Genomic DNA, 25,748 nt, shown 5'->3' on the forward strand with positions numbered 1-25,748 from the left:
AGTGAACTCTTGGCTGTTTTCTATGATGGCAGTAGGATTCTGTCCTCAGCTGGCATCTGACCAGAGTTAATGCTTCACCCACAGATTACTTGAAAGTTGATCTCTGTGGCACATGATGGCATATTGAGGTGAAAGTTGAGAATAACCTTGCTTTTGGTAAAGAAAATGTTGCATTTTGCTGCTAGTGTTGTCTTTACCTCAACCCAAGATACGCTCAGTAGGAGAGCTCTGACCTCCTGTTTCATGTTGCAGGTATAGAGTTAGTGCTCCATGTTTTGATGTTTTTGTTTTTTTACTTTTCAGTCTCTACTTATATAGACTTTTTTATTTCTTATTTGATTGGTATTTCTCCTTATTTATGTTTTTGATTGCTTGACATAATCAAAATAAAACTAATACATGTCCCATATGCTATCTACTCATACATTTTCATTCAAACTTCTATTTCTGTAGTGTTTTAGTGTGCTAGTCAGTCTTGCGCAATACAACCATACCGGCCTGAAAGCATTAGCATAGCTATACAAGCATGACTCTGGTCTTAAATTCATTTTTTTTTTGCTGCTCATGAAAAGGCTGAGCGCTTTGTTTATTGTAAAGCTAGTGCTGTGTCTCAAATGGTTACTGTACCAGTGTGTTTGAAGTTCTGAAGTCTTAAATGTGCTTTAAAGGCGCACTCTATTTTTATTCCCCAACTCCTAATGTATTTGTTTTGTTGAAGCTCACAGTAACCGCTATGTTGGAGGTGTATTTGTTACTCATGGTGCCAACTCATCTTGTTTCACTGGCTGCTTACGTAATTATACATTTTGGAGTGCAGATTGCATGTCTGGTGCCTGTCCTTGCCCCAATTGCTATTAAAATATTCTGTTATGTGTGATAATTTGCCTTGCTTTGACCAACCCTTAAATTTATGGTTGGGCTAATTTGCCAGATCGCAACGTTCAGTTTAGTGAAAATAAATTCTATATCCTTTGATCTAGTCTCACTTGCCCTAAATAAACATGTCCACACTACTGTGCAACAAAGCATGTTCCTACTGCTGCAGAGAGAAAGTTGCATTCCATTGTTAGTAATTGTGAAACCATGTCACAATCCTCATGTCGCATTCCTTGGCCCTCCAATATATAAAAAAATAAAAAGGATGTCGGTCGCTGGTATTTATCAATCTATTATAAAATTATTACACACAATTGGACGCAAAGTGAGGGGATCATAACACTACAAAGGAGTGAAAACGCATCTTAAAACAAATTCTCATTTTTGCAGCATTCCTCAACTCTCTATGTACTTAATAGGGTGGCCTAAAATCTAAAGAGCATCTTCTGCAAGAGTACAAATGGTTCTTTTAAAGTTCTTATGTTCCTTCCTATCCGCAAACACTTCAATCATAGTTTCTCGTAATGAAAAATAAAACGATGGGGACAAAGTGTGTCGACGTTTCGTTTTTTTTTTTTTTTTCATCCACCACAATATAAATAGTTGGCCTCTGCACCCTGTCCCCTGCTCTTCTTGCATTACGAGTCCTGAACTCTTTAAGGTAGTGCTAAAATTCACCACCGAATGAACGTATGATTGTCTTGTGGGTACCGCTGCTTTTCGATAAAGTTGAATCGGTCCAGGGCCTTCAGTGACTCCAATGATGGAATAAATAGTGAAATCATCTATACCTTTTTTATTGTAGATTCATTCTAGAGTTTTCTTTTTAATATTAGTTTTGAAAGAAGGATATGTTAAACCCACAGAACTAATATCCCAAAAGCCAAATACTCTCCTTACGAATTGCAAATAATCTTGCCATACACTTTTTTTCCTGACCAACTCCCCACAGCTGACCAGACATCCCTTTTATTAGAAGTAATGTCTGCAATCTCCATTCTGGAATCCTTTTTAAAAAAATTAAGCCATCCAGAGAACGGTTTGCGTTTTTTAATTTAAATTCAACCCTTTTTTGAGAAATTTGGGAAACCAAGCAGTGCCCTAAAATGTCTACCTTGGGGGAGATCTAGAAGTCTACCTTCTTTCTCAGGAAACGCGACTGCTCCATATTATTTTTAATGCTCTGAAGTGTCTTGCAGTAAAGCCTAACGTTGTCAGTATGTTGGATTGCTAGTCTATTCCTTTTAGTGTAGGTGGCTTGTTCATGACCACCCATCCTTCTCTGTTGAGCAGTTCCGAAAGGCGCTTATTTATACTGGGGGTGTTTGATAAGTTATGCTTCATTCCAGAGGCTCACTTTTGCCATGATGTGAGCAGGATCAGGAAAGCTGTTGAGTGAGGTGTGAAAGAGAAATCCGAATTTAATATTTAGGAAACCAGTACCCTTTTTTTCTGCCCCAATTTAACGCCTTAGGTTTTATCTCCTTTCCGGATTACATTTCCTCAGGCTCAATGAACTGTCTTTACCAGACTGTCTGTTTATATTCCCAGTTAATTGTATTAAGAGCATGGTGTTGAAGATGGTTCTTTTCTTGATTACTTTGGCCATTGTGTTTTGTCTCCAATCCAGTCGCTCTTCATTACAGGTGGAGGGCTTCCTTCCAGCCTGCTCTCTATAGAAGCTTCATTTCGGACCCATTTCATTCAATATTTTTTCCTTTCTTTCTGTAGGCTCAGACCACTGGACATTGAGTTCATGAGACGCTTAAGCAAAGTGGTGAATATTGTTCCCGTCATCGCCAAAGCAGACACACTAACACTGGAGGAGAGGGACTACTTCAAGCAGCGGGTAAGGCACGCCCTCGTCAACTCCCAGTGTACATATTGGTACAAATTAGTATGCTAATTGTAAGGTATGCTGATGCAAGTGAGTGGAATGTTCTGTTAGTAAAGCACGTGTATAATTAATCAAATCATTTTCTGTCTTCCTCCTTGCCTGTATGGTCAGGTCAGGAATGTGTAGAATGTTAACCCAGCTAGAGATCAACACGGTGCTGAAGACGGGCATTTACAATGAAGCGGGATGCTCGTGGGTGATGAGTCCTATAGTGAAGATGTAGCATTCTCTGGAAAGATTGGTCTTTAGGTCCTTTCTGAATTGAAGAACGATTGGGGCAATTCTGATGTTTGAGGTGTTCTTCGTGATCATCGTATCAGTATCGGAGATGTGAAAGTTAGTAGTAATTTTTCCTTTTCAGTTTGGAGAGGTAGGGTACTGTCAAACTGAGGCAGTTCATTTCTTTACCAGGTATAGAGTATGTCCGTTAATGGCCATGCAACAGGGCTGGAGTGATCTGCCCAAACTCCTCCCAGCCTTTTGGGTGTGCTGCTACTTTGATACTTTTTGGCAGACTCAGTGTGATGTCAGGGAAAGTGACATCTAGGTGCAAAAGTGAAAGGGCTTGGACTAGTGCTCTCAAGTCTGTTTCTAGGAGGTTGGATTTCACTTTTGGAGTGACAGTTGATACCGAGCGATCCTGCTATACTTAACAATTTGTTCTTTGAGGGAGAGGAAATAGTAGAACATAGATGAGAAACAATTCTGACACCCGTGCTGAGCTTTCTGTTCCTTTTGTAGCTCATCTAGTAGAATTTCAGAATGTGCGGAGCAATTAATTGCAGACCCTAAAAAAAAGCTCTTTTAGATATTGACCAAAAATAAATATTGGCTGGTATTTGGATTCAATTTTACTGAATGTTGCCGCATTCATTCCTTGTGCATAATGGTCCTCTCCAATGCCTGTTGGAGTGTTTTGTTCTTCAAACTCACCATGGCACGGATTAGTGCATAGCACCAGAGCAGCCTTCGAATGTAATGCACTTCTGTGGCTAGTTGCTGTTTGCCTGAATCTTGCCGGGGGTAGTTTTCCCTCTGATGGGTCGTGAATTCAGCAGTAATTTTTCTTTCATCACATTATTATGCACTTTTGTGCCTTACGTCTGACGTCTGTTCACATTCCATTTTAGCCTGCTTGAGGTGTGTTGTGTATTTGCCGTGGCACTGCTGTCACTTTGAATCCCTCTCCTAAAGCCAGGATTGGGTAAGCATGCCAGTCAGCCGCTCCATATCAAGAATCAGTATTGCTTATTTAGCTCCTACTCTCAACGTGTTGTGACATCTTTGCCCCCTTCAGGGAATTCAATTGCATAACTACTGTCTTTTAAAAAGTTTTGTCCTCCTTCGTTAAATGTTTGCACTCCCTATCTCGCTGTATAGTGTGTTCTTTTGTCATGTTCTATACATGAAATGCCTCAAGTGCTAATAGTAAGATGAAACTATCAGCCCTTGAACATACTGTGTTTGAATGCAGAACTCTGGCAAAATATTGTATCCAACAGAAATGCCAGTGCAGAGCCCTGTAATGCATTGATCATCGCTTTCGTCCAGTATTCATTGTGTTCCTTGCTCGTCCTACCACCCTTTCACTCTGCATCTGTGCATCTCATTCATAAGTCTGTTTTATGTATCTGTGGATGTTCATTCACATGAAGTGGCCTGTGCGTGACGTTGTGGTCCTGTATAATGATGTTATTTTGGGTGCTTGTGACTGAAGTCCTATTTCAAAGCTTTTAGACTGGCAACGACGTTTCTACATAAATAATTTCTGGCCTGAATTAATCAAAATTGGGAATATGTGATTACCTTCGAGGAATGGAAGGGTTGCTTCTGCTCAATACTCAATAGACTTCCTTTAAACAAGTTGTATCCTACATGTGCTGGCTGTAACCAAGACTGTTCTGCTTCCGGCGCACCCCGGCTGCACCATTCCCAGCTCTAAAAGATTTATATTAAGTTCCCTCTAATTGGGTAAGCAAGTGGTAATTTTTTTTTAGTTCTCCTCGGAAATGGACATTTGTGCTCTGTGGCTTTAAGCAGTGCTTACCGATCTGGAAGTTGACGCCACGCTCATTATCCCATGATTTTTCTCCAGTTCTTTTGCTAAATCCTTGAGAATTTACCATTTGGTGTGGCCTCTTCGCTAAAACACAAGGCAAGAAGAGTGCAAAGAATAGCATCTTCCCCTACACCACTTGGATAAGCATAAAGACCTAATGACTTTTAAAAGGAGATCATGGTTGATGTTTCAACGATGTGCTTCGAAAGGCCACTTCTCTGCTCTTCGTTGAAGCTTTGGATATGTGTCTACAGTGCATACTGTGGCCACCATTCTTGCACTAGGGAATCAACTTTCATTCATGGAGGTGCCGATTTGGATGCTAGAATGCGTGATGGTGACAAATGAGCACTAGTGTGATGGTGGAGCCGCGGTTCAGAAGGGTGGTAACTAATTCAATTTTTTCCTATAGCTCTGAATTTATGTTGACTTCTCTTGTGTTTGGTCTCATGTATGGAGCCTAGTGGTGTCCTGCAGAGGTATGAGTGACGTGTAATCTTTACGTGAGGCTGCAACCCCTGGACTTTGAAATAGGGAGAGTACGTCGCTTGCTTTTCACTTCTAATTGACCCTACATGCCACGTGATAATCGTGAAGGAAGTGCAGGATCTCTGCGTGTGACTGACCTAATCCTGGTAACCAGTCACTCTGCTTGTGTCATCCTTACACCCCTTGTGCCACCGACACCCAGGTCAGACCGGCCCTTAAGGCTGGCAGTGCCCGTCATGGTAACGCTTTTAAAGGCGCTGATCGATCTCATGGCCTGGCTCCAGAGGCTAGTGCACCGTGTGAGGTATTAGGCGGTCTCTTTCAGACCTGGGCTACCCTTTAAACACATGTCTCCCTGGGGGGCATGGTGCCAAGATGTTTCTGCCAGGAACTTTATCAATTGCAGTTGTAAACTCCCTGCTGCCAACAGAAATCCAGTGGTGGCAGCGCCTCTGTTGGAGGAAACGTATTGAGCTGGGCTTTCAGTATAAAGCACGGGGCCTCTGCAGGAGGCTAGAGTCCCTTCCTGCTTCCCTCATAGATTCAGAGCTGGCGAGGGACACAGGTTGGAATACATAAGGAAGTGCCTTTGATTCCCGCCTGCCTGTAATGTTATGGTACGTGTATAACGTGGGTTTTCAAGTGAGGCAAACTGGTAGCTCTTTGTTTAAATGCTTGTTACTAGGCCGTAACCAGGTGGAATTTTATTTTGAGCAATTGTTTTTAGTTTGAGCATACAGGCCTTTTAAAACTTCACGTGTAACCTCTAAACCACTTATCACTTTTTAAAATTTGTATTTATCATTTGGCCATCGGAGGTCTGTGTTCCAAATCTGGGGCTGGTTAATGGTGTATGAGGTTGTTTGCATGCTGGACAATGATTTGGGGGGACTGTACTAGGACCATGGCTTCCCAGAAATATCAACTAGTCTCACTCAAGCAGCTCGTATTGAGATTGCCCTTATGGTCACATCCACCCTCAAAATGGTATCCTTTGAAATCCGTAACCACTCCTGAAAGATGCATGCAACACACACCCAGGTTTATATTCAAATGGGTTATGGGTTGATCTGGACTCGAACCATACTCCCCACACACGCAAGTCATTGTTGGCAGGATTCAAGGGCTTACATGGGCAATCCTCTGATGCTCTGGGGTTTGTGGAGGGGCATTGGATGCCATGTCCATCTTCCCACTTAGGATGAGGCCAAGTCTTTGTCATCTTAACTCGATGTGTCTTTTTGCCACAGATTCGCGCTGACCTTCAGTCGAACGGCATCGACGTGTATCCCCAGAAGGAGTTCGATGAAGATGCAGAGGACCGGCTCCTGAATGAGAAGATTAGGGTAAGTGCCACGGATTCCCAGATCGGCATCTGAGTAAAGGCATGAGGCCAGCCATGAAGGACCAGTGCTGCAGAGGAATGGGTCTACTTTCATGTTCTGTTTAGTGTATGTGTGAAGCGTGTCTTGCGATCTTCTTTCGATTTCTGCAGCTGCTGCTAACCGCTTTGCATGGAGGTGGTTTGCAGTTTGTCAGAATTGCAGGGTGTGTATTCAAGTGCTACAAACATTCTTTTAGTTTATGGAAGGTGTATAGAGCACAACACCATTCCTACTGCCACTCCAACTGATTCCTGTGTCAAAGGAAAAGTAACTATTGTGCAGACCGTGCTCAGAGGCTAGGAGCACGTTGGGCAGCTGATGGCGAGCAGGAAGGCTGCGTCCAGCCGGTGTAGTTGTAAGGTTGGACAGAGGCCTGGTCCTTTTTACTGTCTTGTTTGCGGGAACCCTCAGAAGATGAGCTGGAACATTTGGCTGTCTGGGGAGTGAGGGAAAGCAGTGTGTGGGGTACAGTTTACATGAGCACAACTGATAGAATGCGGTGTGCTCCGTATGACGGGCCCAATCCCACGCATAAGCCATCCTAGCAGAGTGACTCCGCCTAACATTTACTCACTTTTCAGTGCCATCCGAGGCGACTGTGCAAAAAAGCAGGTCTGTTGATTGTTTCCAAATGTTCCGTTTTGCAGAAGAAACTGCAGTGATGGCATGCTCGTGGACCAGTGCCTAACATGTCGTAAGGTCCAGGTTGGGGGAAATTGTCTGTGTCCGTCCATACCTACCTGGAGGCATGGGCTGGGGTCCACCTCCGAACATCTGTCTAAGAGATAGTACACAATGTGACTTATGTCAATTGTTGCACCAGGCAGATCTTGAACTGCTGTGATGGTAAAGACTTCAACCCAGGAGTCTTGATCTGAACTCTAGTTTTTAATTTCAGTTTCATAACCGATGCCAGAATACCATACTGGCCAGACAATGCCTGCTCCACACGGATAAACCTTTACCGGTTATTCCATGCAGAGGAAACGAACCCTGGTGCTTGCGAGGAGATGTAGTATCGGACTGGGAAAGACCCAACTGCGCATCAAGCAGATTACCACAGAATCGTTCGCTCGTTTTAACTGGTTGTTTACGGGTGGGACAACATTGGTAATATGATCAAATGAACCGTAGAGCGAGCAGGGGCGTGCGCAGCCTGAGGTTCTAGGAAAAATGGATTAATTAAATCTTGGGCCTTCTGTGCAACATTGCAGAACCAAGCAGATTGGCCACAAACCAGGTCAAGTCAACAAAAAGTGACCAGGGCAAGGGGTACATTACAAAGCAGGATGACAACAATCCATGTAAATATAACAAACTGCAAATCCAACTTTACAGTGACTAGTGCAAGGGGAGGGTGGGCGGTAGCGTTATCAAATGATATTTATCATTTATCTAATATTTAAGTGTACTGTCAACAGTTGTGTTTGTGTGTTTGTGTATATATAAGTACATGTATCAAAACCTAGTATAAACGGTTGGGAAAGGTGTCGTCCATTCTGCTTTGTAATATGAATGAATGATTCATTTGGTGTCTTATTTACTGTGATGATCTGGCACAGGAATTGGGAATATGACCAGTCTGGGTGAATATCCAGTCCTGACTCATCCTCCTTTACCATTGGTCCATCTGGTTTACCCAGCGTTTTTGCCAGTGGTGTAATCTGTGCATACACAAAAAAGATGCTCCGCGTCTAACCATTCTCTTAAACCGTCTTTCCTCGCTCTGGATGACGTGTGCTTGTCAGAGTTTGGGCGGTGCTGTGTCTAAATATTTCATGGTTTGGTTTGTTCTGCAGGAAATGATCCCCTTTGCTGTGGTAGGCAGTGACCAGGAGTACCAAGTGAATGGCAGAAGAATCCTGGGCAGGAAGACCAAGTGGGGCACCATTGAAGGCAAGAGCATCTTTCTTCTACTCCTCCCACTTGCACCTGCCTTTTCCACATTCTTTTCTTAAGTTGTGGTGGGTCCGAGGGGGTTGTATGTATGTATGTATGTGTGTGTGAGGGGGGGGGGGGACAAAAGTAATGTGCTTAGTATGGAACGTTGTAAACCCGTATATCATGGGACCCAATGGTTGCAACTATGGAAACTGAAGAGAAGTGTGGCTGCATCATCAAGCTGAGCCATGATGAAGGAACAGAAACGAATGCGCCAATGCAACCAAGCCATACATGATAGAAGAATTTAAGGAATGCAGGGCTGTAAGTAGCTATTTTTAATTGAATACACATACGGTGCTCCCTGCACAGTCTCGAATACCTTGAGTCTGTCCCCTCTCCTTTCTTTGCATTCACTATCCAAAAACAGACCCACTGGAATCCACCATGTACCTCACTTAACTAGGACATGGCTGTGGGTTAGCTAATAATCTTTGTTGGCCCCAAATGAGCTCAGATTGGCACCTTGGTTGAGTGCCACTGAAGTGGTGCAGGCAGATTCTTGTTATAGCGCTTCAAAATTGGGTTTAAGAAAAAAGTGAGGATGAGCAGTAAAAAAAATGTGCATTTTTAATTTGTTATTAAATATAGAAGCAGTTCGTAACTACTCAAATGCCAATCATCATGACACTTAAAATGCTCAGTTTGGGCGCTCTTTTTTCCCGGCATGCAGCAGATTGTTTGACAATCAGAGTGCATTTTTCACTTCAATATCCACTTTCACCAAAATATAAGCTGGAACACGGATCATTCTACACTTTCGTTTGGCACCAAATTCCTAGTTCACAATTGGTTTATGGAAATAAAACCTTTTTTAGAGTTTCTAATGTGATTTGGCGACCTCCTCGCAGCAGCAGCCTTTTCTCTTGCATGCTAACCTTATTCAGCTGCTCACTACAGAGCAACCAAACAAATACCGCAGCCATGTGTGGTCTTCAGTCCTACAGACGAGGCACGCCCGCTTCCTCCAGTTGTTGAGCTCTGCCCGCAGGACAGTGAGGCACAGATTACCTGCTCTGTCCTTGCTACCTGTGCTTCCGAGACGGTGTTTTGCTTCTCAGACCTGTCAGGTGCAGCATTCAATCAAGTCTTTTGGATTTGCTCTTCTACCTGAGATACTGATGTCTTCCAGAATCTTTCTTGCCACTTGTTCAGTTGGTTGGGGTTATTCTTGACATGACGGTGGACAGTGTAGCCCCATGAGAGGACTTTTGGAGTAAAAGACGCATGATCCCCCGTGTAGTAAGCTTGCTCACATGTGGAGGATGACCTGCGTTCATTGGACAAGATCACCCACCCTGCATCTGTTCAGGGTAGGGATTCCTGGTGAATGGTTGGATGGATGGATGGATGGATGGATGGATGGATGGAGCGTTCCCGATGGATAAGACTGCCTCAAAGGCCTGTGGTGGGAAGGGAAGAAAGGGATGAGAAGGAAGGAAGAAGCGTAGGTTTTGGAAAGAGTTGGTGGGTGTCCTTTTAGCTACTTGAGTAGCACATACATCACTGATTGCCATTTGAAAGTGCACTATTAAGTAGAGGCGAGTATGGGGCATTGGTGCACCATGTCCTGCTTAGTCCAATCTCTAAATTTCGAGCTCCACTTTTGTACCAATTGACTTCTTTGAGTCACTGCCTGCACTGGTGTCCTTTCAGGTCCATTTAGTGAACGCGAGGCCCATCCCTAGGCTGTAGGCATGCCCCATGCTCTCCTTGTATGCAACGGTGAACAGGAAGATGAAGGTAGTAATACATTACTGCCCAATCGGCATGGGTTTAAAATCAGGGCACAAGTCCTGAAAAAAAGAAGAGGGGAGACGCTGACGTTACAACAGGAAGTGACGTCACGAAAGGTGTCTTGCACCATCAGACTCATTGCCTCCCCTCGCTCACCCCTTGGATGCGATTGCATCAGAGAAGCCAGCGCGTGAGCAGCGTTCTGAATGGGCTCCGATCTCACCCCAGAGAGGCCAAAGAGTGAATGTGTGGCTCCATTTTCTCCAGTTTTCGAGCTCCTGGTAAAATAAGTGGGGGGACGCCGTCCACCCGCGTGGTACCTCGACTAGAGCCCTGTTTAAAATGCTGACCTTTGCTCTCAATTCGTGCCGAACTGTTGCCCCTCCAAGTCGGCCTCGTGACCGTATGGTAACGATGAAAGGCGCATCTTTTCAGTCACTGTAAACCAGGCCCTGCATCGGGAAGGGACGTGGCGTACTTGTATTTAGGAAACGTGATGTCAGACTGTTGTTATTCTCATAAACCAGCCCTGCTTAATGAGATCCCTTTTTTTGTTTTTATTTCTTCTACAAGCGTGTTTGACATTTACGCTGCGCCGAGTCGTTTGTGTGCTGCTGCGCCTGCTTCCTGCCTTTTCTTTGTGACCTATGCCATTTGACCGCATTTCCTGTCCGATATATCGCGTTTGTTCCTTACACTCTGCACAGAGCTGGTCACAAACTGTAGCGGCAATGTAAAGCAATGCCTTCATTTCCTTGCCTCTGCTGCCCTCTGGTGGGCATTTTGTTTACTGCGTTTGAAGTTTTTCATGCAAGGCAAAGCCGTGATCAGTCTTGAAGGTCATTTTTTTAGGTCTCCTGGCGTTTAACAGCGCGTCAGCGCTGTGTCCGCCAGGAGATCTTTTGTCAGCGACTCTCAGTCCCAGGAGACAGTCCTGGCCACGCGCATCCTTCCAGGCGATTTGTAACTGGAACGCGCGCTGTGGCCAGGCGCTGTCTCCTGGGAAGCGCAAGCACCACACACGCATGCGCATACACACACACACGCGCCCATGCACGCACGCACATACATACATACAGAGACACCACCCCTGACTCATACACACACGCGCGCACACACACAAGTGCAGACACCACCCCTGACTCATACACACACACGCGCGCACACACACAAGTGCACCGAGGCCCCCCCTCCCCCTCCCCCGCCGTCACCGTCGCACACATACGTACACACACACACACGAGCATACACACACACAAGTGCACCAATCGCGCTCCAGAACTTACCTTACCTCAGCATGCGGCGCCCAACCTCCTGCTGGCGCGGCCCCGGGGCTCTACACCGCTCACAGGAGCCCCGGGCCGCGAGACGCTACGACTCCGCCTGCCTCCTCTTCCGGTGTGAACGTGGCCCCGCCCCCATCACAGGCGACCGTGCCTGACTTCCGGGGCGGCCGCGAGTTCAAAGCTGCGCTGCTGATGTCCGGTCCCAGGGGCCTGTAGCAGGTTATACTTCAGTGTAAACACATATACATAATGTGAAAAGCAAAACTACAATTGTGTCGGTATGCAGTGCAAGGCCACGACGTGACTGGCGCGCGCCTGTCCTCAAGCAGGACACACAGATTCTTCCATCACCCACGCTGTATTACACCACACACTCTAACAACCACGCACGACAAACACTGCCTGGCCGTACTCAAACTGTTGTACAATTACAACCCCATGCAGGCGAATAACCAGACCGGAAGACCACTCAAATCTAAAACTGGGAAGGCAAGCGGGTTATCCATGCAGGACCACACATCCCAGAATGCACGAATCATGATTCACACCTGAACAAGCCGCTCATTTTGTGAGCTCTGTGATAATTGCACTGTGCAGTTTCCGTATTCAACGTCTGTAGAGCACTTCTGTTTGCGGCGCCCGGAAAATACAGAAGTGTACATACCTGGAAAGGCGCGTCCTGTGTCCCGTGGTGGGAACGGGTGCTACATTGGACCCCCAGTGACGTCTCCTCTCTCAGCCGGGAAGGAGAGAGCCTCTCTCATTCGCCGGTCGCCGCCAGTGTTTCTGTGTTCGGAGTTTGAGGTCGAGCCTCGTTGCCTGGTTACCCGGCCGTCCCAGGCTTTGAAATGCTGCTTTTTTGTCTGACACTCACGAAGTTCAAGCGGGGCTATTTTCTATTCGTTTGTTTGTGATTTCTGCTGGTAAAACCACTAGCGATGACCCCTAAGAGCTCTGAGTGTCGGCGCGTGCATATTTTAAGATAATTCAATGATTTTTCTGCTTAAGTACAACTCCACCAGAGGGGCACAGTGAACGTGACGAATACGTAGAAACATGCACACAGACGTTCTGGTGCCAGAGGTCCAAGGGGGCAGATTTGGGGACACACACTCCATCTCACAGGGCATATTGAACACCTCTCTTTAATGTACTACACTTGGACTATAACCAGGATCTCCATGGTCGGGTGGCAGTTGGATCCCTGGGAAATCAGAGACTGGAACAGTAAACAACATCTCTGACAAGCGACAGATCAATCTCTTACAGAAAAGGTGCAGTGGGTGAGTGCAGAGTGGTGGGTGAGTGCAGAGTGGTGGGTGAGTGCAGAGTGGTGGGTGAGTGCAGAGTGGTGGGTGAGTGCAGAGTGGTGGGTGAGTGCAGAGTGGTGGGTGAGTGCAGAGTGGTGGGTGAGTGCAGAGTGGTGGGTGAGTGCAGAGTGGTGGGTGAGTGCAGAGTGGTGGGTGAGTGCAGAGTGGTGGGTGAGTGCAGAGTGGTGGGTGAGTGCAGAGTGGTGGGTGAGTGCAGAGTGGTGGGTGAGTGCAGAGTGGTGGGTGAGGGCAGAGTGGTGGTGAGTGCAGAGTGGTGGTGATGGTGGTGAGTGCAGAGTGGTGGTGAGTGCAGAGTGGTGAGGGCAGAGTTTTATTTTTGAGTGTGGCTCAATGGTTAGAGCGGCAGACCCTGATGCAGAGGTCTAGCCCGGGACCAGGGTTCAATTCCCCGCCTCGGCGGGTCTTGGGCTCAAAATTCCACGGGCCTGATAATTCTCGCCTCGGTGCCTATTCTAATCATAGAGTCCCACTCTGCAACTCTGGGCAATAGCTTGCTTAATCTCCACAACGGCCCCCACAACGCTAAGGATGCCTGGCCTTCACCCTGGGAGTGCCCAGGAGTGGACGCCTCACAGGGAAAGCCAGGACGGGTTCCACAGCGGTATTCGTACAAGTGCCTTGAGACCCTTGCGGGTGAGTAGTGCGCTATACAAGTATCAATTTACATTTAAAGAAAAAAAATGTCATGAGCAATGCCAATAGCTCTACCTTTAATGATGCCGAGACCATTGCATTGCAAATGCTTGTGTTGCTGACTATGCTTCCCGGGAGACAGCACAGGCCGCGCGCAAAGGCGATCGGCGTAGGCCACGCGCGCGCGAACACGCTCAGCTGCCGTCTCCTGGGAAGCTCCAACACCCTACATGCATGCGCATACGCAGAGACACACACACACACACACGAGCGCCCATGCACGCATGCACCCCCACATAAAGAGAACTCACCCCTGCTGTCGCATACACACACACACACACACACGTGCACCAAGCGCCCCCCGCCCACTTACCGCTACTCCGGTCTTCAGCTGCCACCGCGGGGCTCTCTCTAGGGCATGGGCTTCTCTCCGTGGGCGGGGCTTCTCTCCGTGGGCGCGGCTTCTCTCCGTGGGCGCGTGCGCCCGCGGTTCGATCCCCGGCCACTCCTCCTCACACGTGGGTGTCCTCCCTGACGGTTGCATGCGTCAGCACCCGCGTAGCTAGGGGGGGGCGAGGGCGTGGTGAGGTGCCCTCGGGGGAGGAGGAGGCCGTTGTTTTGGGTTTGCGGACAGTCGCAGAATCGAAAGCAGACTTTCAGTGAGTGTGTTTTTCATTTATTTTTTAAATCGATTGTTATGACTATGCTTTTGTCCCTGCCTGTTCAGCTTCATTACAATAGCGATTGCGAAAGCTATAAATTTCAGTGCTGCTTTTTCTTGCAGCATTTACCATCTTTATACAACAATTCAGAGTTTGATAACAAATTAATGTAACACATTGTAATATACAATGCCAATAGCTCAAACTTTAAAGCTGGGAGACCTATTGCATTGTAAATGCTTGTTTCCCTAAAGCGTTAATAGAGTGGCCGGCGCAGGGCATCCCCACAACCCTCCAGGAGGCCACCATTCTGCCCAAGGCTAATCGCTGTGTGCGATAGTGGAGGCTCGTGGCCCCGTTTCACATTCTACAGAGGGACCACACCATAATGAGATATGCTATGTGACTGGTTTGATATCTTTAATTTATTAATTTACTCCAGATGATAGATTCATTGATATTGGAGGTGAAGAGGTCAACCTAAGACTATTAATCTATAGTACAAAATATTGATACTATCTAGAGCCGAATCGCAGACGCACAGATGAAGTGGTGATTGTAAGACCAGTTAAGGACGGGGGCAGAGCGGACAAGAAGAGGGAATGGATGTTGTGTGGCTGATGCATCTGGTGCAGGGTGTCTTGCATCAGAGTGTGATGACCGCGCCAGCAAAACGCATTGGTTTATAGGTAGGATTAACTAATCCGAGGCACTCCCTCCTCCTAGGGAAGCATAGCACTCCGCGATGAACTGAATTGTGCATTGGGTGATTGGGAGTGGAGTGAGGGGCCTGATCAGTGACCGTGCCAGTGATTCATGGCCTTATTGACCTTTTGGATAACTTTACAGAGGCTGAAAATATATATATATATATATATATATATATATATATAAAGTCTCCTCTCAAAGAAAGAAGCGGGAGCCTCAGAGGGGATTGGCAAAGCAACACACTTTAATCTTCACAGAATGGCGAATGCATTTCGGCCGGATTTGGCCTTCGTCAGCGCCTGCAGAGTGTGAAATGGGAAGTCCCAGAAGTCCTGCAGTGGAAATACACCCCACCGCACACCAATAGGTGCAAAATGTTAGCTCCGCCCCTCACAGGTTAAGTTTTCAGCTGGTCCGGGGAGGTCCACGGACTACATGACCCAGGATGCACTAGTAGTTCCAAGGTAAGTGTAGCTGAGGGGCGTTGGTCCAAATGTCCAAAATAGCAAGGGTTGGGGTCATCACAGGACAGGACATGCACGAGAAGTTGAAGGTGCCGCCTCGCGTCCCCACCTCGCAGACCGGAGACCAAGAAGCAAAGTTGCTGGGGCGGGAGAACAATGTGGCCCGCCCGGCAGAGGCGGAATGCCTCATTAAGCCGCATCAATTCACCTGGACATCCGGTGAGCTTGGAGATTTTCACTACCGTGAAGAAACAGAGACAGCCAAGACTGGGTCCAGATTCTCCAAGCCACAGAAAGCGAGTGGGCTCCTGAACGCGCTTCTGGCACACGCGTGAATTTGAATGTAGAAAAAAAGTCTCCTCTCAAAGAAAGAAGCGGGAGCCTCAGAGGGGATTGGCAAAGCAACACACTTTAATCTTCACAGAATGGCGAATGCATTTCGGCCGGATTTGGCCTTCGTCAGCGCCTGCAGAGTGTGAAATATATATATATTCACTGAAAAAACCATAGGTTATAGACCATATATAGTTAGGAATTCGCATTTACAAAACCTTATTTTACTCACACAAAACCATTGAAATTCCATATATAGTTAGTTGCACTAACTATATATCGCGCACCCGCAATCCACTGCTGATGATGTCACATATTACATCATTCATGACATGGTCAGTGACATCACTGATGACATCACTGATGACATCACTGATGACATCACTGATATCTCATTTGACATCACTGATGACATCTCATTTGACATTACTGATCACATCACTGATGATATCATTCATGTGATAATACGATGAACCTCTTCAGACTCTAATATAACCTTAGATACAATCAGTGTAAACAGACACTCACAGACTGTCACTCATCCATGGAGTTACTCACACACCTAGTCAGTCATGCAAAGAATCAATCACACCTCCATTTCCTCAACTATACAGTTATACAAACTTTACTTATTCAAACATATACTAACACATATTTACTCTCTTATACAATCCCTGATACAAGTTCACAATGATCCATACAGCCACTCACACATTCACTGGCTCTTATGCACAGTTATTTATATATGTCAACTCTCACATGTACTGTGTTTTACATATGTACTTACTTTGACATGTAGCACTGAGATATCCATTCACTCACCAATACACTCATGCACACAGTCAACCGCCCATACAGCTGTTTCCACATGCACTTTTGAAACCATACATCTAGTGAATCAACTGCTCACACATCTATGCATGAGTCATACACCTCCCAGCCACCCACACACACACTCAGTCTCCCATACAAATACTTGGGCAACCAATCAATAACCCATATAGTTACTCATATAGCTACTTATCAACACATGCAACAGTTTACAGAACAACAGACATAATGATGCACAAATTAAGACAGTTTAGTTACTAACCCATGCACTCAGTGAGACACATTTAATCACTCACTCATACAGTCAGTCATGCACCTACTAAATCCTTCATCCAGACACTTATACATCCACTCATTCTTCAATATGTAAGACATATTTTAACTTTACAGAAACATACAGTCACTGGATGTTGTCATCAGTGATGTCATCAGTGATGTCATTTGAGATGTCATCAGTGATGTCATCAGTGATGTCACTGACCATGTCATGAATGATGTAATATGTGACATCATCAGCAGTGGATTGCGGGTGCGCGATATATAGTTAGTGCAACTAACTATATATGGAATTTCAATGGTTTTGTGTGAGTAAAATAAGGTTTTGTAAATGCGAATTCCTAACTATATATGGTCTATAACCTATGGTTTTTTCAGTGAATTTTCAAGGTTTTGTAAATGCTAATTCCTAACTATATATGGTCTATAACCTATGGTTTTTTCAGTGAATTTTCAAGGTTTTGTAAATGCTAATTCCTAACTATATATGGTCTATAGCCTATGGTTTTTTCAGTGAATATATATATATATATATATATATATACATACATATATAAACATATATCATCTGTATATCTATATAAATACAAACCTAAATGTATGCATACATATACTTATATGCATACAGATGCATGTTATTTACATGAAAGTTGAAAAAACACTAATAAAAGCAAAGCTAAAAAGCCACCTCATTACAAACAGAATGGCTTTAACTTAAACGAGGGCGAGATCTATTGCATTTTCAATGCTTGTTTACTTTGGTTCCATCAAGAAGACATTCAGATGTGTCACACATTTGCCATAAATTCTGAATGTTAGCACTCTAGTTGCACATTAGATCACTGTAGTAAAGCTACTGCTCACCAGGGACGTCTGCTGCTGGTATTCAAAGTGCATGTTTCAGTCTGCATGTCAGAATTTTTTTAATGAAATAGAAGAGGATTTGAGAAGTCACTCAAAATGATCCCTAATTTTTCTTTCTGAAGCACTAATCATACTTTCTATGGCAAAATTAACCCCCTCATGTTGTTCCTTTTTAAATTGAGTGTTTTCAGACTTACCACTTCATTCCAATCAAGATGGCTTCTGGTGTGCCATACTTTTGTCATAAGTAAGACTGTTAGCGCTCTAGTTGTTCTTTAGAACACTCTGGGACATTCTGTCATTGGGCTATACTTGGGGTACATCTGGGTGATATTTGGGCTACATTTAGGCTCTTTTGTCTCTGGTGGCCATCTTGGGAGACTGTATGTCAGAATTGTTTAATGAAATTGAAGAGGGTTTGAGAAGTCACTCAAAATGTGCCCTCATTTTTCTTTCTGCAGCACTAATCATACTTTCTATGGCAAAATATACCCCCTCATGTTGTTTCTTTTTAAATTAAATGTTTTAAGAGTTACCACTTTATTCCAATCAAGATGGCTTCAGGTGTGCCATACCTTTGTAATAAGTAGGACTGTTAGCGCTCTAGTTGTTCTTTAGAACACTCTAGGAGGCTGCAGTAGAACACAAAGGAATCAACTGACAGTCTCTGTCCTTGTTGGATGTACATGTTTTACTGAGAATGTCAGACTTCATTTTCACATGACTGAGAAAGATAATGTGAATTTACAGAAAATATGCTTTCAGTTTAGCTTATAGATCCCCTTCCAAACCACTGTGGGAAAATCATGAGATGTTAGTTTTCTTTCAAACAATATTCATGATATCACAGCAGAAGGTTTTTTCACATGGTAAAATCACCTTAGAACCCACCACAATTCCTAAAACGAGTATGGTACCATCAACAAATGATTTATAATGTAACTAAAGTCCTAAAACCCTCTATTAACTACAATGCTTTTTAATGAGGTGCTATCATGTATATTGGTCCCAAGATGGCTGCCAACACTTCTTGGATGAAGTGCTGACAGCCAATCAGATCAGATGTGTGGTTAGGCTCCGCCCAGATATATATCTTTTTTTGAACCTAAATTACTCAAAATCCACTGGAGCACATATATTGAGACCTAGCAAAGGCACATCGGGCTAACAGTCCCTACAATTTTGCCAAGTTTCGTGCAAATCCATTCAGCCGTTCGAGCTAAAAGTGAGGCCAACCGCCCTATGGAAATTAACATGGGGAAAAAAGCGTTTTGGGACCCCCCTTTTTTCTCGGCCCCCCTTGATGAAACCCCCCCAAATTGTCAGGGGCTGCTCAGAAACAAAATGTTCCATTTTCCTGAAAATTTCAGCCAATTCCGTCCACAAACGCCAAAGTTATTAGACATAGGATTTTTTCTCTATGGGATTTTTGAAAATTCTAACTATATATACCTACTGGCGACCGCCAGTAGGTTATATATATATATATATATAAATTTTTTTTTTTTTCTTTTTTTTTTTCTGCGCCTGAACCAGCAAGAGATTCCAACAGTAAGCCGGGCAAGAGGCTTCATATGAAAACTGGTCAGAGAGGTAGTTTCAATGCTGAGTGCTGGAAGAAAAAAGAGAAAAGAAAACTGGGTTGATCTGGTATTCATCAGCACTCGCATTAGGGGTGGCTTCTAAAAATCTTTGGATCCCTGTTTTTAGTTACAATTTTTAGTAAATTAAGCGTTGGCAGATTTTAATGTTGCAAAGGCAGGAATTGAGGGCATCAAACCACGTAAGGCTATGTAGGTGGGCAAGTTACATGAACCCATCACACAGTAGAGGGATCTTTGACTTGCCTTATCCAATCTCCTCAAAGGTGCCAAAGAGTACAGCCAGGCAGTAAAGATTCATTAATGATGCATGCAAATTGTTAATGTTTTCCAATTCTGGAGGTCCCATGTCCAGGAGAGTAGATTACATTTGTGGTAAAATCCCCAGAAGAGAGCTACCGGGTAGAAAAAATACATGCCATAGAGGTAGGCCTACTTGGCAAATGTGCAGTTCTAGAACAAGGTGTCACGACTCCTGCTCTGCTGCAGTAGAATTTTCGAAGTGCATCATTATTTCAAACCGCGATTAAGCCTACAAAGATTATAAAGGATGCTTTCGGGTTACCAATAGTCATTGAAGTTCAACCAATAGTTTATACAGGGCATTCGGTTAGATAATTGCGTGGCTGGAAAAACACACATTGCTGTAGTGATAAGTAAAACTCTAGAAATATAAACTAGCTATGCACATCATTTTAATAATTTACTTTTTCTCATAGACGTTCTGGAATCTTACTTTTAGATAATTTAAGCATATTGTTAGCAGATACTTTTCAGAGACATCCATACATTAAACAGGCAGCCGAGGCATCTTACTATAGAAGCTGTGCTTTAGTTGGACTATTGGATTGGATTGGGATAAGACTGGATTCGGTGAGAACATCAAATAAATGGTTGCAATGTCATTTGAAATTTGCATTTGGTGTGACTATACTACTTGTGGAATCCAGGAAAAAGTGTATGCCAAGAGCTGTAAATTCGACTTGTAGTAGCTACATTCATACCACACAGGAGTGTTGGACAGAGGAGGCACAAGGTCTTCAAATGACCATGTAGGTTTTCATGTTATTAGCGAATAGCACAGTGACAGCATAGCGACAGCATAGCGACAGTGGTGCTAGGCAATGCGGTCTAGAAAGCCCCTTTAGTGGGTATTGTACCACGCAAGTGCTGTACTAAGACCCTCTCGATAGTGCCAAGAGTATGAGTTCAAGGGTAACGTGGGCATTTTACACAGCAATTATGACATTTGAACTGGGTGGTCCTATTAAAACAAAAAAAGGCAATTGATGGAATCCTTCCAAAACGCTCTGCCAGTCACTCTGGCTGCATTGCAGTCCTTGGTTTAGACAGGTAGTCAGTCATGCATCGGGGCCACCCAACCTGTGATTGACTCTGTTCCTTCCTAAGCTCTTCTGAGGCACCCGGCAATGTGCAACATTATATTTTTGCTGTGAGCTCATTGCTAACACAAAGTGCTAAAACTGTACTTGTCTCCTTCTCTCTGGAGGTGAAGTTAAAGTGATTAACATGTTTTCTTCCTTCTCCCTCTAGTTGAAAATACAGGCCACTGCGAGTTTGCGTACCTGCGAGATCTTCTCATCAGGTAGGTGACTGGAATGTATTTCGCAGGAAGGGGCTGAAGGATGTACCATGGGTGGTTCCAATCTGGAGGATTTAAACTGCTGCAGTGTATGGCGGAAGTTCAAAACTAGGGGAGAAATTCCGAGTATTCCTCTGGGCAGAGGGTTTATTTTATGTTGTGGTGCGAGTAGCTTCTCTCCAGTACACAGCTCATTGCAGGCTATTTTTTCTGTTGCAATATCACTAGAGTATCACTGGTTGGCCTGTATGTCAATTTATAGCCTGTATTTCATATTTCGTCCTGTGCATTTCTCTGCGATTTAGTATTAGGTTTAGAGTATTGCCACTTTTATTATTATTATTATTATTATTTTTAAATGAAGTCTTTGCTCTCGAGCATGCATGAACCCACAATACCTCAGGACACATACTTCACCTTAGATTGATTGTTTGTTTTCGCCATTGTGGTTCGGACATGATTGGTGTTGCTTAATGGAGAAAACCTAGCATCTGGAGAGCATGCACTGGATCTGGAGATTCGATGAGCATTAGCACAAAGGGATTCGGTTCACACTTTCTGTGGTGGTTGATGCTGGAGTTTAAGTATGTGCCTTCAAGGTTTCGGGTTGTATGAGAATGACTGAGTTGTGGGGCAGGGGAGCAGGGTATTACAATGATTCGAAGTATTTGGAATGCCACAATTGTACATATAAGACAATTATTGTTGTTGTTTTGTTTATTTGGTATGTCAAAATGCAAAACTATAAAGTGCTGAATTAGCAAGAGAAAATAAAATCCATACTTATTTGACCTAATCGCATAATTTGTTTAAAAAAAGCTTGCCCTTTAATGTGGAAAAAGGTCGCAATCTCTGCCCATCATACAGTTGTCCTAATCAGTTAATGCCCTTACGCTGCCAGACTCTTCCGATGTAATCCTGTAATTTATTGGGAAGCATTGGATTGTCCAATACACTGATGCAGCTAGGGCAAAGAATATTCCTTACTAATATCTTGCCAGATCCTTGTGATAACCTTGACTACCTTGAATCTAACTCGCTTGTAGCAGTTTGGATCGGAGGTCTTATATAGTGTGAACCCGTTAGAAGGTCCACAAGCTAGTTGGTAAGACAGTGAAGTCAGACCAGCATCCAGCCCATTAAGCAAACTCTGGATCCACACAATAAATGTAGCCCAAAAATAAAGCTTAAAGTCTGGGAGCTTAAAGTTCCCTTTTTTATAGGGTAATTTAATGTACCTAAGGGCCCTTTCAGCTAGTCTATACCCCCAAATAAATCTGCCTACTGGCCTGTCTAAATGCTTAAAGAAAGACCGTGGGATCGACAAAGGTATTGAGCGGTATAAATATAGACATTTAGGCAGTATATTTATTTTAATTATGTTACACCTTCCATATATGCTGAAGGGAAGCCGATGCCAACTATGTTGTTTTGCTGAAACAGTTTTAAGGCGTGACTCACAGTTCAAGGTGACAAGATCCTATACTTGGCTGCTAAGGCAGAGACCTAGATATGTAGCCAACTTAGTATTCCCCAGAGAAATAGGCAGGGTATCCGGTTGAAAATTAAGGATCGTCTCGGCCTTAGCTAAGTTTAGCTTGTAACCTGAAAAAGAACCAAAAAGCTTGGTCCCTCGGGTGATACCGGCTATGGTGACACAGGGTTGGCAGAAAAAACAGCAATGTCATCTGCATACTCAGTCCGCTTGAGTTCCATGCCGTTCAGACACACTGGGAATATCCCTGCGTTCTGCAGTAGATGCCTTATAAAAGGTTCCATATAGAGGGCAAACAGTAAATGAGAAAGTGGACAGCCCTGCCATGTACCTCTTTGGACAGAAAAATGCGCTGATGAAATGCCGTTCAGCTTAACTCTTGCTACCGGGTTTTTATAAAGTTTCTGAACCAAGGAGATAAACCGGGAGCCGAGACCAAATGTTGACATAGTAAGCCAAAGTGCTTCCCAGACTACTGTCAAAAGCCTTCTCAGCATCAAGCATGATCATCCCTATGTGTTTGTTTAATTTACCTGATCTATCAAAGGCTGCGATAGCTGTATTAATATCGGCCGCTGTATCTCTACCAGGAATGAACCCATGCTGTTGACCAGAGACTAACTGGTGGGTGAGAGGGGCCAGGCGTGAGGCCAACATTTTAGAAAAAAGTTTGGCGTCCTAGTGGATCAAAGATATTGGGCAATTCTAGCCTCTGTCTCAAGTGGTTTTACGTTCTTAGGGAATACCACTATTTTAGTAACACTCCAAGAGGCAGGAGCATCACCCCCAGCAGTGATGTAAGTGATTAATTCCATAAAGACAGGTGCCAGAGTATCCCTAAATGTTTTATAGAATTCAAGCGGGACAGTGTCTTGATTGCATCCTCCACCTCAGCTAGCTCTATATCTCTTTGCAATGATGCAGACTTCGCAGCACCAAGCCGTTGCAAGTGGCTCTCTTGTAAGTATTCAAAAGGAGTGTGATTATTATAAGAGGCTGACTTGCTATATAGTTTATCGTAGAATAATCTTTATTCTCTACCACAGGATGTAGTCTAACAATTAAGTAGACCACATTCTCCTTTGATACTAAATCTAGCCTGATGCATTTGATACTAAATCTAGCCTGCCTATCAGAGATCTGAATAGCCAACAGCCGTCCAAACCTCTCCCCGTATTATACTGCAGCATTTTATGCTTGAGGTAGTTAGCGGCAACCTTCTCTAACCTTCTGTTAAGCTTAGATCTTATTTCTAAGAGCCGGAGGAATACTGGCTGCTCCGCTGGGTCCCTGGCTACAATCGCTTTTGCATGTTGACGTTCAAGATCTGAATAGTCTAGGCAATCCTGTTCTGCCTCCTGGATTACCTGCCTATTCTGAGCTAGAATAAACTGGAGAGTAGTCCCTCTGGCAAAAGCTTTCATACTGTCCCATACAACTGAGATAGGAGCGTTGCCTCTTATTTCTTAAATATTCCACCAATTCTTCTCTGATATGCACCTGGTACTCAAGATTACTAAGTAGGTGTCAAGGAAATGAGAAGGCCCAATAAGCCTCTCCGACCCCCCAACGGCTTCTGTGATGTTAGCATCACTGGATTGTGGTCAGATGTGATTTTAGGGCAAACCTCTATAAGTGCGTTTTCCAGTAGTGATCTCTTAATAAGTCATATCAATTTGGGAGTAGTGTTTGTGTGGAGATGAGTAGAAGGTATACCCTGGCAGCATTGGGAACAATGTCCTCCATGTATTGCTTAGCTGGTGTATATGCAATAATTTGAGCATAGCTGACTGGGTCCTAACCATTCTGACCCGTGTTTTACGGTTGGTAGTATCTATTTTGTTGTCCATATTGCAATTGAAGTCCCTTTATAACTATCAAATCCCCACCCCACCAGTTCAGAACTTAAATAGTGAAAAGCATCGGGACAGTCAGAATTAGAACTATACACGATACAGATCGTATTTTTACGTCCTGATATAAAACATTAAAACATTATATATATGCTCTTAAGTTAAACTGTGGTTAAAATAAAGACCATTCTGCAGTGGCCTGCTAGGCATGGATGTATCATTCTGCTCTTAACCGGGGTAGTATCCAAATGCCGCAGGGTGCTTACGAAGCATTTCAGGATTATGCCAAAGTGGGAGGTGCAGGAGCAGGCACATATTGGACAACTGACCTGGTTGCAATGGATGCACAATGTGTGCTGAGTTATGCTTTTCTTCAGGACAAACCTCACCTTTGAAATAATTGCATGAAGGATTGATGCTCCATTTAAGGCAAATTAACTGATATGTAGCTTTTTTTGTAATGTATAAATGTGTTACAAGGTGGTAGAAGTTCTACAGCAGTGTGTTATATTGCACAATGGATGCACATTATGCATCTTTCTACTTCTGCTAATCCATTATTTTCAACAGTTCAAGACAAAGTTTTTTTCTTCTTCAACAATTGGTTCTGGCAAAAACATTAATACAGGTTAATTTAGCAGCAGTTCCGTTTAGTTTTTTTTATAGTCTGTATTTTCAAAATGTCAGTTTAAGGCTTTTTGGGAAGGGTTGAAAAGAGTGGTTATCGTGAACACTTGAAACTCATTTATGCAATTTTTAATTTTGTTCGATGTAGGCCAATTAATATTCTATTATTCAATTTGAGCCTCAACGTACATGTACTCTGCAAGGCTATCTTGAAGTGTTTTTCTTAATGGTACTAGTCTCAAAGTGTAAGTGAATTACAGACTTCATCTTTAGAACAACATTCAAACACACAAGTACAGGTAGTGTTGCGTATTCTTCTCCTGTTTCAACCCAAGTTGGCTTTGCATATTTATATTAATGAGACTATTGAACTGGCAACACTCTTCCTAAATCCACAAGGAGTAGCCGAAAGGGCATTCCACACTCGTAAGGCGAGATTTAATGTACTATGAGAAAGGAGATCCCTTGCTGAAAATGAATGCCCCACACAAATAGAAAAAGTGAATTGGTGACTATGCTCTTGCCCATATATTAGAAGTGAGTGTCAATAACAAACTAAAAAGATATTTTTGTAAAAAATTATTAGTACTTTTATTTTCAATTAATTAAGAGGTTTTTTTGTACAAAAATTGCTTTAAAAACAGGGCATACTCATTGCATTCAAATATACCACAAAATCATCTCTAAATAAAAACAATAAAACAATTAGTCCTAAAGATAAGAAAAGACAGAGGAGGGAACAAAAAAACAGACAATCCTATTTGTCATAGCAGTACATATCTGGGAATACGAAATAG

At 43.8% G+C, this 25,748-nt stretch overlaps 1 protein-coding gene across 4 annotated transcripts in view; it reads left to right on the plus strand.

Moving 5' to 3' along the window:
- The window catches only part of SEPTIN9 (septin 9), a 554,478-nt gene that overhangs the window by 523,428 nt on the left and 5,302 nt on the right, over positions 1–25,748 (plus strand). For all 4 annotated transcript variants that reach the window (XM_086930662.1, XM_086930664.1, XM_086930665.1 and 1 more), the window contains 4 exons: positions 2,608–2,725; positions 6,572–6,667; positions 8,506–8,602; positions 20,928–20,979. In XM_086930662.1, the coding sequence (XP_086786788.1) occupies positions 2,608–2,725; positions 6,572–6,667; positions 8,506–8,602; positions 20,928–20,979 (363 nt within the window). The remainder of the gene's footprint in view (positions 1–2,607; positions 2,726–6,571; positions 6,668–8,505; positions 8,603–20,927; positions 20,980–25,748) is intronic.

The sequence above is a fragment of the Lissotriton vulgaris genome, chromosome 7 (genome assembly GCF_964263255.1).
Source record: "Lissotriton vulgaris chromosome 7, aLisVul1.2, whole genome shotgun sequence".
NCBI lineage: Eukaryota > Metazoa > Chordata > Amphibia > Caudata > Salamandridae > Lissotriton > Lissotriton vulgaris.